This window comes from Rhodamnia argentea, chromosome 2 (assembly GCF_020921035.1).
Source record: "Rhodamnia argentea isolate NSW1041297 chromosome 2, ASM2092103v1, whole genome shotgun sequence".
Taxonomy (NCBI): domain Eukaryota; kingdom Viridiplantae; phylum Streptophyta; class Magnoliopsida; order Myrtales; family Myrtaceae; genus Rhodamnia; species Rhodamnia argentea.
Genome location: NC_063151.1, coordinates 32,307,418 through 32,318,710, shown reverse-complemented (window position 1 = coordinate 32,318,710; position 11,293 = coordinate 32,307,418). Strand labels below are relative to the sequence as shown.

The window sequence follows — 11,293 nt, the reverse complement described above, 5'->3', positions numbered from 1 at the left end:
TTTCTTTATGTGTTAATATTTCTTGGACTTCAACGGTGTCAAATGAATCTTGTGAATTCAAAACTCGTGCTATTCTGGAAGGCAACGAATCTCCTCAATTCATCTAGGTGGACGTGGGGCTTATGTACTTCCATTAAATTAAGTTCGACGCGACTTTGAATTTGACCAGTCGTAAATAAAAAAAATATAAAAACTTGGGTAGATTGAGTCATCGAAATAATGTCGGACTCTTCTCCACCTCGAATTATTGAGAATGGATCTAGCAACTCAATCATAAAATAAATTCCAATTTACAGTCACGTAGAATAAGCTAGGATAACGAATTTCTGCACTGTCGGCCAACAATCAATTACCATGCTCGTGAAAGAAAACCGCTTACAATTTTGTGAACCGATGTTCATTTGCATTCCTAAGATTATCGCTCGGTCCTAGAATCATCAGATCCATCGAAAGGCGCATCCTAGTCTCCACATAACGACACGAGCGCACGAGCTTGCATGTGGTTCGAGTTTTCGACAGGTTATAATACCTTTTAATCTTTAGATGGGGGAAAAAAAATAGAATAACAAAAGGGTCAAAGGAGGTGATTAAGGGACAACACAACATTTTTATTTTATTATATGATTGGATCAGCCTCGGAATTTTCACAGAGGCTGAAAGCTCAAATTCCATTCATTACGACAAACCCTCTAAGAAGAAGCCAAAGTACATGAAAACGGGAAGGAAAAAGCCATTCTAGATGTCGAGTTGTTCTTTGTCCAACTCAGTAGGCCCAAAGCAAACGCTGAAACTCTCTCGCTTTTGTATAGGATTCTTCAGTATCCATTTTCTTTATTTCTTCGATAAAGGACTCAACTTGCCCTGCAAAACAAAAAGTAGACAACTCATTGGTCAGTACATATTATATCAACTTTCTCTTTTCCCCTTGAGTATTCTGGACATGATTGAATGGACGTGAAAGCATGCATGAGTTAAGAAAAAGTAACAACTTTGAGCCCCAACTTTGAGAGTAAATAGAGATTGATAGTGCAAACTCTTGAAGCAAACTTACCTTTCGAGAGTGTTTCGAAGCTCAACCTCTAGTAGTGGTGAGGAGGAGGAGGTGATGCATAAGTGTAAGGGTGGGGTGGTGGCCTGTGGACGCGAGGTGGAAGTGTTGGAGGCTGGTAAACGGGAGGAGGTGGAGGCGGTGGGGACTTGTACTTGTAAACGGGAGGTGGAGGCGGTGGGGACTTGTACTTGTAAACGGGAGGTGGCGGTGGTGGGGACTTGTACTTGTAAACGGGAGGTGGAGGCGGTGGGGACTTGTACTTGTAAACGGGAGGTGGCGGTGGTGGGGACTTGTACTTGTAAACGGGAGGTGGAGGCGGTGGCGATTTGTAGTGGTAGGGCTTGGGGACTGGAGGAGGCGGAGGTGGTGATTTGTAGTGGTAGGGCTTGGGGACCGGCGGAGGCGGAGGTGGTGATTTGTAGTGGTAGGGCTTGGGGACCGGCGGAGGCGGAGGTGGTGATTTGTAGTGGTAGGGCTTGGGGACCGGCGGAGGCGGAGGTGGTGATTTGTAGTGGTAGGGCTTGGGGACCGGCGGAGGCGGAGGTGGTGATTTGTAGTGGTAGGGCTTGGGGACCGGCGGAGGCGGAGGTGGTGATTTGTAGTGGTAGGGATGAGTCGGAGGAGGGTGGGGCTTGGGGTAGGGATGAAACGGAGGGTGGGGCTTGGGAGTCGGAGGAGGGTGAGGCTGAGGGTGAGGGTGAGGCTGAGGGTGAGGCTGAGGGTGGGGCTTGGGGTAGGGATGAGTCGGAGGAGGATGGGGCTTGGGGTAGGGATGGGGCTTGGGAGGGTGAGGCTTGGGGTAGGGATAAGTCGGAGGAGGATGGGGCTTGGGGTAGGGATGGGGCTTGGGAGGGTGAGGCTTGGGGTAGGGATAAGTCGGAGGAGGGTGGGGCTTGGGGACAGGCGGAGGCGGAGGTGGTGATTTGTAGTGATAGGGAATAGTCGGGGGCGGCAGGGACGGCGGGGGAGGAGATTTCTTGGGAAGCGGAGGAGCATAGTAACCGTCGTTTGCTGAAGATTCAAGGGGCAAGCTAAGAGAGACTAGTACCACTAGAAGAGTGGAAAAGAGAGGGGCCATCTTAGCCATTTTGGCTATAGAAAGGATGGTGGTTGTGCTATGGATGGGTGCCCCCTCATCCCTTATATAGCTTTTGCGTTTACCCTTTTAACACTAGGAAATGTGGTAAAAAAAAATAAGAGAGTTGCATTAAATTTTTTTTAAAAAAAACAATGTTTTAAACTAAGTAAATAGGAAATCAAGATGCTAAGGTTTGAATGGGTTGTCATCAATATGCTGGGACAAATTTGACTTTGGTAGGGTGTTTTTTCAGTCTTGCATGGATCTCGATCTCCGATTGCAAGAGTCCGCAAGCTAAGCAAGAGAAGGAAAAAGTGCAATAGTCAAGACTATGCCCCATTAATTTTAAATTTCTTTTGTTTCTCTCTCTCTCCCTCAACATGTTTCTTTCTACCTTGAGATCTCAGAACATACACGTGTTCTGCCTAACTTTCCATGATTTCTATGGCATCCGGGACCAGGCGGCTCACTCTCTCTTTCTAATGAGACAACGAGAACTCATCTTCCCCAAACATCAACTAAACCATCTTGGCATTGGCGTGACCAATAATTAGCTATACCTAGGATGGGGCTTGTTCTTAATCATGTAATTAAGCCCGGCCTCCGTGTAGCCCCTGAACTCTAAGCACCGATGCGCGACATGCTGTGGACCTCTTGGTGCGAGGCGCTAGCGGCTAGTGAAACTCGATAGACCTATAGACAAGTCAAGTTAGGACAAGGGTATGGTAATAGGTTCAGCAAGGATGGCGTTCCTATCATCCATAAACACAACCAACTCGACGACCGGATTCGAAGTTCTGCATAAATGACTTGCCGACTTCTCGCGTGTTCATCGTGCTGTGTTTCGGGTCCTTGGGTCGAATTTTAATTACCGTTCATCTCGCTAATGAAGGATTAAAGAACCAGTTCGAATGAGTTTGGGGTTAATCAGAATTAGGCAAGGAGAGAGAATCGTCCGGAGACTTTAACCTCCCTCTAGAAGGCTTCATTCGTTGCATACACGAGATTTCATGCAGAATAATAATCAACTTACTCTTTTCGTATGTGTAAAAGATTCTTTCTTTACCTACTCTTCCGTGGTACGCCAGACAACAACTCTCTATAGCCAACTATTTGTTTTATCATAACTTTGACTTGAGCCAGTAAAAAGGGGTCTAATCATTAGGGTTTCATTCGAATTTTTCTTTTATATTTATAACATGCTCAATTACATCTACATCATCAAGCCTAATTTCTTAAAAGACCCTCAACTTTAAATCAAATTCCAATTCTATTCCAAACTTCATTTTATCTAAGAAAAGAATCTTCAACTTTCACTCTAGGTCTAATCGTCCCACCTGCACATCCGAAAAAAAATCCATACTAATTCATTTAAAATTATCGATATCGGGAGGCTGCTGTTGTTCTAGACAAATGAGAGGGTGCCGATAAAGACTCGTGTTCCGATAAAAAAATATCTAGAGTGAAAGTTGAAGATTTTTTTTTAGATAAAAAAAAAAGTTCGGACAGAATTGAATTGGATTTAATGTTGAGGGTATTTTAGGGGATTAGACAATTATAATCATAGCTATCATTAGGCTTTACGCTATTCTTGCGGATCAAAAATTGAAAAATGTGACAATCAAATGTCTGCGTAATAATTCCTTACCAAAAAAAAAAAAAATGTCTGCGTAATAACGAGCTATTCACTTAAAATCGAACTTCAATATATTTCTTTGGCACGTCGTTTACTTATCTGAAGAGAATATGACAGGAAACGTGGATGAAGCGCATGTCATTGGAACCGCTAAGAACTTGGCCGTGATTATGGGCAATGTGGTATTAGAGAGATTGAACTATTGCTACGGAAATATTTGTGGCGGACGATTTTAGACTAGTCCTATCAAACATACGCAATTAAAGTAATTATCCAATCGATCACAAACCTATTATTGTTTTGTCAATTCAATTTTAAACATTATGATTTTGCCAATAGAGTGATAAACATTTTCACATTTTGTCAATTGAGTCAATCTCTTCAATTTTGACAGGAATTCGCTAATATGAATGTCGGCCGTCTCACATTGCATGACCGGCATTGGCGCGGACAAAATTTAATTATATTTTACTATTTTTTTTAATTTCCTTTTTTTCTTATTTTTTTCATCCCTTCTACTCTCTCCAGCCTCAGGCAAGGCCCACCCTCATCAACGTTAGGCGACCCTTTGCCAGAACTGCCAATGGTTGCCCTCGCCTAAGGCCGAAGGAAGAAAGAAGGGAAGAGAAAAAAGAAGAAGAAAAAAAGTAAAGGAAAACAGAAGAAATAAAAAAGGAAAAAAATAAATAAAAATAAAAATTTGAAAAATAAAATATTATTCAAAATTGTTCACCTCTACCGCGTCGGACGATCAACGTTCACATTAACGATTTTTAGCTAAAATTGACTAAGTGGACTCAATTGGCAAAACGCAAAAGGATTTTTGATTCAATTGATAAAATTAAAGAAATTAAATTGATAAAATTACAATAAAATTAAAATTTTTTGGATAATTTTCCCGTCATTAGAAACGCTAAGAACTCGGACGTGCTCGTTGGCAATGTGGTATTAGAGATTGAACTTTTGCTACAGAAATAATTGTGGTGACCTATTTTAGACTTGTCCTATCAAAAGAGCTGACACGCAGTTAAAGTAATAATCCAATGACAAACAACCCTGACCAGAGGCACAAGGCATGTCCTTACTACTAATTACAGGGAATTAGACCAACCCCGAGCGATGAGTGCACCAAAAGAATCTACACAATTAGCCTCCGTTGTTTCGAAAAATATACATGCTAGAAAAAATATTTTTCTAAAAATGATATTTCGTATCGTTCAAAATAGTTAGCCGATAAAAATAGTCTCATCGTTGACAATATTCTATGTCTAAATATCGTCACAAAAGATGAAATTATTTTTCGTTTAAATATTTGTAAGTGATACATACTATTGTTTTTTAAAAGACATTTTTTAAATTACGCGTTTTTCACAAAACAAACGCCCCTTTGAAAGAAAGCTAAACTTCTTAATCGAATTTCGGTCTCGACCTATGATTAACTCATGGATATCGTCGTTTTTCCCTTAACCTAGCCTGGACGGGCTGTCTAGCACTGCACTAATCATCTAGCTAATCTCATGAATACAAATTACAGCTAAACTAATGATAAGCCCTAGCCAAGCTAGCTACGTATTATTATTGATTGATGTCAATATCAAGATAGCTTAGGCAATACTTGGGGGAGGAGATTGTCTCCTCCTCGTCTCATTGCGGGCAAAGGCATATCAACTCCGAGACGTAAAGGTTGACGAATGATGATGAGGTGACATAAAAACCCGCGTTACGCTTTGCATTTTTATATGTTCCTAGCATACATATATATATATATATATATATATATATATATATATATATGTGCATGACGGTCCATCTCTCTCCATTGAAACGAATGCCGATCTTTTAATTTGGATTCTTCTGATTGACACCGAAGTTTTGACTGCAACCCATCGGATGCTTCTATTTTCACTCGAGTCCAAGATAGAAAAGCAGCTTTGTTTCGTCTGTTCAAACAAGGACTATGCTTAGTTTTGCCACCGACAGACACATTAAACTATATAGACTGTGATCAAAGAGTGATGCGGTGTGAGAGATGTGGATGCTCATGGATCAGATCTACTAGGGGGCGAGCGCGATCGGTCTGTTCACATTTCTATCTACTTCGATTCGAAGAAAAACTCGAATGGCTTATTCTAATCGGGAAAATTATCGGAAAAAAGAGGGGAGGGAGGGAGGGAATTGTCCAGAAAGTCGTAAGCCTAATGCACTTTTATTGATTCGGCCATAAACTTTTAAATTTTGACAACTAAGTTATATTTCTTTTCACGTTTTGACAATTAAGTCCATCCGATGGAGGTAGTTGGCCTCGAGCGGGGGATGCCCTCACCGGCCTCGAGTGGGGGATGCCCCGTCCTAAACCAACGAAGGCGGCCCGCGCTAGGCCAGCAAGGGTCGCCCACCTAGCCCAAGCCCAAGCCCAAGCGTCCCTCGCCCAAGGCCGACGACCTTCGCTAGCCATCAACAAGACTCGACAGTGGCCGATAGAGGGAAAAAGGGAAAAGTAAAAAAAAAATGAAAAAAGTAAAGAAGGAAACAAAATTAAAAAAAATCCAAAACATTATTAAAAATTGTCTATGTCAACGTCGACCGTGCTAAGTAAGACGATCGACGTACACATAAGTTATTTCAGGCGAAAATTGGTCGGGCATATTCAATTGACAAAATTAAAAATTTATGACCGAATTGGCAAAAGTGCAATATGTTTAGAACTTTTTGAATAATTTTTTTCAAAATAAAAAAAGTCATAAACCTATTGTAAGAATATAAATTCTGTTATAAACTTTGCAAATTTCGCTAATTTGGTTCTAAATTTATTGGCCAATTGTCAAAATATTTAGTATTAAATAGATCAAATTGACATTTGTGTAACATGTTTAAGATTTTTTTTTATTTTGGGTATCTACCGCTAATCTACCCCCTTTCTAATCCACAACGTCACGAAAAGACACTCTGTAACGACATTGTACATGACTATATCAATCGGTTCGATGTCTCTAAGCTAAGCATATGGCACGTTGTATCGATGACATTACATGTGCATTTAATGGCTGTCCCATCGGACAGACTTTTTGTTTTTGGTGATGATTCTCGCATGAACGATAATGCATCTCTTTTTTTTTTTTTTTTTTTTGGCCTTTTTTGTAAGGCATATGCCTTGGGAGTAAGGTCGATGCCCATAATAATTGAGAGAGCGATTAATCATGGGCCCAGAAATCTTACTAATAATTACCACAAAAGATATATAATTTTTCGAGATGTGCAGAACAATGTCGATTCCATGAACGAATTGAACGTGAAGATCAAGTGAAGAGCCAACGGGACTGTGCACGTGTTCTTTCGGACGTTTGTGCAGATTCACACACTCTTTTATCTCTTCGGGCGACAAAATGGAGACAGCTTTTTTTATATATTATATTTGCAAAAAGCAACTTTCTGAAGCTACCCACCGATCGGTGGCCAAGTTGGTTTAAGTTCGGTTCCTTTCACGAGAGGTCCCGGGTTCAAAACTCCTCGGCGCCGGTGTTTTAAGTGGGGGGTCGTGGTGGTGAGCTCCTGCGCTAGCCCCTCCCGAGGACTAGTCGTGCTCCACCGTTGTGTTGAGCGAAGCTCGCCGGCCGCGTGGAACCTCGGTTATAAAAAAAAAAAAAAAAAAACTTTATGAAGCTTTATTTATTATTGAAAAGAAAAAGATCGAGCGATTGAGATGTGGTCTGAACGCAAGATTGACAAAATACTAGCACTTACCACTTTAGTACTTGCTGTAATCGGACACATCACAGGTATTACTGACAGGCCTCTCGTTTTGAAAGCGAAAGCTAATCGTTTGTTCGAGTAAGCGATTTACGCGTCAAAGAGAGAAACCGGTTTTATGTTTGAGCTCGGAAATTGGATCAAGCTTCGATGAATTGTTGTTTTCTTGATCGCCCTGAGTTTTAGCATGGAATTGAATTTGAGGTGTTGGAATTTTAATGAGTTAATACTACGAAAAACTCCAAATTGACGCATTTATGATAAATTTACTTCAAGCTGACTTTTGAGTCCTTAAAAATCCCAAACTAATACGCGCACAACACATTAAACCTTCATTAGCTCCGGTCAAATTTTACCATAAAATTATTGAGTTGGATGACACGTGGTAATAACTCAATTGACATGACAAGTTTAAGTGGATATCCATAACTCTAGGTCTTCCTCTTCATCGAGCACACTCCTTGACCATTACCGTCATTTTCGCTATTAGACATCAGAATCGTCCTAGCATACCACCCCCACTCCCCCCCTTTTTTTTTTGTCAATCCTAGCATACCTTATCTTTGGTAATTGTCCCACCTTTGATTTTTGTTTTTTTTTTGGGTCCCACTTCTCTTCAAATCACTTCTAATTAAAGTCACTGAACATCATCATTTGGTGATTTAGGTGAGTTTGCCAAATCAATGGAAAAACTAAAGGCGAGAAGATTACCGGAGATGAAATTGTGCTCAAACGAGTTTCGATGACTAATCACGAAAATGAAGGCGACGATCTAGGAGAAGACGACTTACTAAATCATGTGTCATGCGCGTATCAGATTGAGAGAATGAGCATTGTTTGTTATCAAATTATGGCTAACTGGAGAAACAAAGAGAGAGAATATGTTATGGATTTTCATAGACTTGTCATGTGTCATTCGGTTCGGGAATTGCATGGCAAAATTTGATGGAAGCTAATGAAAGGTAAATGTATCACGCTTATACCGGTTTGAATTTTTGGTAACCCAAAAATAAGTTTGGGGATAAATTTGTCACAAATGTATTAGTTTATGATTTTTAATAACTTAAAAATTAATTTCAAATAAATTTATTACAGGTGTACTAATGTGAGATTTTTCATTATATTAACCCAAGTTTTTATAATCCTAGAGCTCTTGGGTACTCCATATGCAAGTTCCTAGGCGCCCAATCATAATATATCCTCGATAAATTTGTGTGGCCACTTTAAAATTTCAAAGTAAGGTTGTCTCTGTACCATTTTTTGTGGCACGGTTTAGTAACTAAGTTATATCTCAAAATCACACGACACGACAATCTATTTAATAAGGACTCCGCGTTGAATTATTTATTTTTTTAAAAGGAAAACTATGGTACCTGAACATAAGATGGATAATATTCAAGCACTTGTTTCCTCACCATGGTTGTAAAACATGATTGTTCTTGCACAGGAACACGCTCATCCAATCTCTGAAACCTTAAGAAAACCCTAGCAGTGCATTCCAGCCCAGCTGCTCCAGAATTCATCCTCGACGGCTCAAAGGTCACAGCATAGCTGGCTAGTCAAACGAACGATCTAGCATCGCCACCCTCACCGACACTGATATATTATACCGACGACGACAGCGACCGCGGTGTCCGTTCGTTTTTTCTAATCAAAACCTAAGATAGTTTCGTTCTCAAATGTCGACATTGTCGACCGAAAAAAAAAAAAAAAAAAGGTGGACATTGACAAGTCTGGCCAAGAAGAGTCGAGGGACGCCACGTGCCTTCTTCATCAGGCAGGCTGGCTCCTCAGTCCATTCCAGTGAACGACTACTTTATGATTGAAGAAGCATACACGGCTCGGCTCACCAAAAAGTTAAAAGTTGGTTACCGCTTTCCCGGAATTAGCTTGATCGTAGCTAGAGGTGTTGAATGAATAAGTAAGGCCGGGTCGAGAAAATAATACGATTCATATTGACTTGTTTAATTTATTTTGATTTATTTTCATGCATTACAAATCTAATGATCTATACCCGACTTAATTCGTATTGCTTAACACAATTTTAATTTTAATCAAATCATGAAATATTTATTTCTTATCATTTATTAAAAAAAATAATATTCATAAAATATGTTCATGCAATATAAGGAGGCGGGCGGTCAGCAAGCGACGACGGGCGGCGGCGGTTGGCGGCAGCAGCGGATGGACTGCAGCGAATTGAATTAGTCTTTCAGCTTTGTCCTCGAGGGAATAACCTGTCGAAAGCTTTGCGATTATACGGAAGAGAGCCAGATCATCCCTCTTACGCTGAATCCAGGAGATGCCACATGTCGTCGGAGTTCTCTACGGTTTGGCCAGCAAGAGCACTAGCTAGTGAGTCGATTTTTGCTTCAATCTGGTCAATGTCAGGCTGAACATTAAGGAGGCACAAAAACTTTATCGACTCCAACCTGCTTGGCTACGGCGGCGGTTAGCGAGCGGCGACGGGAGGCTGTGGTGGACAGCAGCAAGTGGTGAGCGGCGGACGATGGCGACATTCTACTTCTTTGAAAAGTTTTTATATTTTTTAACTTTATTTTTATATGAACTACTAAATTTTACAAGCTAAGTTAATTGAAATGAGTTGGGTTTGTCTAACTAAATGGGTTGTAAATGGGTCCAAAAATAAACCCTATTACAACCCGCACATAATTAGGCTTAAAATTCATACCCATTAGTAACCCATTCATTAAAACTTGACTAACTCATATTTGACCTATTTTATTGAATATGAGTTATCAACCCATATTGACACCTCTAGTTATAGCTTTGCTTGTACACTTCCCGACCTCACTCGATCTGGCGAGGGGAGCCCTCGCCGGGGGCTTGACGTCACCCGACCGGGCCACAATTGGCAATCCTCGCCCAAGAGAGGCCAACCCGCCTGTGGTCGATCACCGGCAAAGGGAAGAAGAAAGAAAAAAATCACATCGGTTGTACCACATAGAGCGACCGATGTCTACGTTACGTTGTCAGCAAATTTTGACTAAAATTGATCGGATGGACTCAACTAGTAAAATGTGAGAAGATTTAAGGCTAAATTAGCAAAATCAAAAGGTTTAAAACTAAATTGACAAAAACGAAATAAATTTAGGATTTTTTAGACAATTCTTCTGACAATGGAGCGATCGGTCTTGTCTGTTCCCACTCCAGCTATGGATTTTTCCTTGAGAGCCCGTCTAACCTACCGGAACTGTATGTATATCCAACAGTTGTACGAGCTCGTTTGTCCCTCGGACTTGTTTCTTGGATGTTGTCTTCTTCTGTTCTGTGTGTGACAAGTGGGGAAGGATTCCACTGCGCTTTATTTGGTCAGGAGGGGTTTAGGTAAAAATCATCGAATGATAAGGAGGAAGGATACTTAGACGGTGGGCAAGGCTATCACATATCACTGAGATTGAAACTCCTCACGTAAAAATTAAAACCATGTCAATCTTTAATTGATCTTGGTCCACCTGGAAATGGAGGCAAGCTTTCTAGCGTCAGACGGAAATGGAGGGACGAAGTGGACTCCCCTGCATCGTCCGGATGAACACGGCAAAAGGGAATGAACGCGATTATCAGGATGCCGCACCAGATGTGCAAGATTTGATCACAACATTCCGAGTTATGGAGTGATTAACAAGAGTATGAATTCAGCTTGAAGAAAATCATCGGATGAGGATGACCAAAGACCGAAGCGTGCATGAATATGCTACATCTAAACCAAATGTCAAAAAAAATTTCGCGAAATCATACGGCCTGAGATGACCCAGGTCTC

The 11,293-nt window shown here is 40.9% G+C and overlaps 1 protein-coding gene across 1 annotated transcript; it reads right to left on the bottom strand.

The window, feature by feature from the left end:
• Positions 1 to 587: 587 nt before the first annotated feature.
• On the bottom strand, positions 588 to 2,185 carry LOC115735101 (extensin-like). The gene is made up of 4 exons (XM_048275176.1): positions 1,955 to 2,185; positions 1,611 to 1,666; positions 1,052 to 1,409; positions 588 to 861 (listed from the first exon to the last, which is right to left on the bottom strand). Exons 1-3 carry the CDS (start codon positions 2,136 to 2,138, stop codon positions 1,080 to 1,082), a joined length of 570 nt encoding a protein of 189 aa, XP_048131133.1. The 5' UTR covers positions 2,139 to 2,185; the 3' UTR covers positions 588 to 861; positions 1,052 to 1,079.
• Positions 2,186 to 11,293: the final 9,108 nt, after the last annotated feature.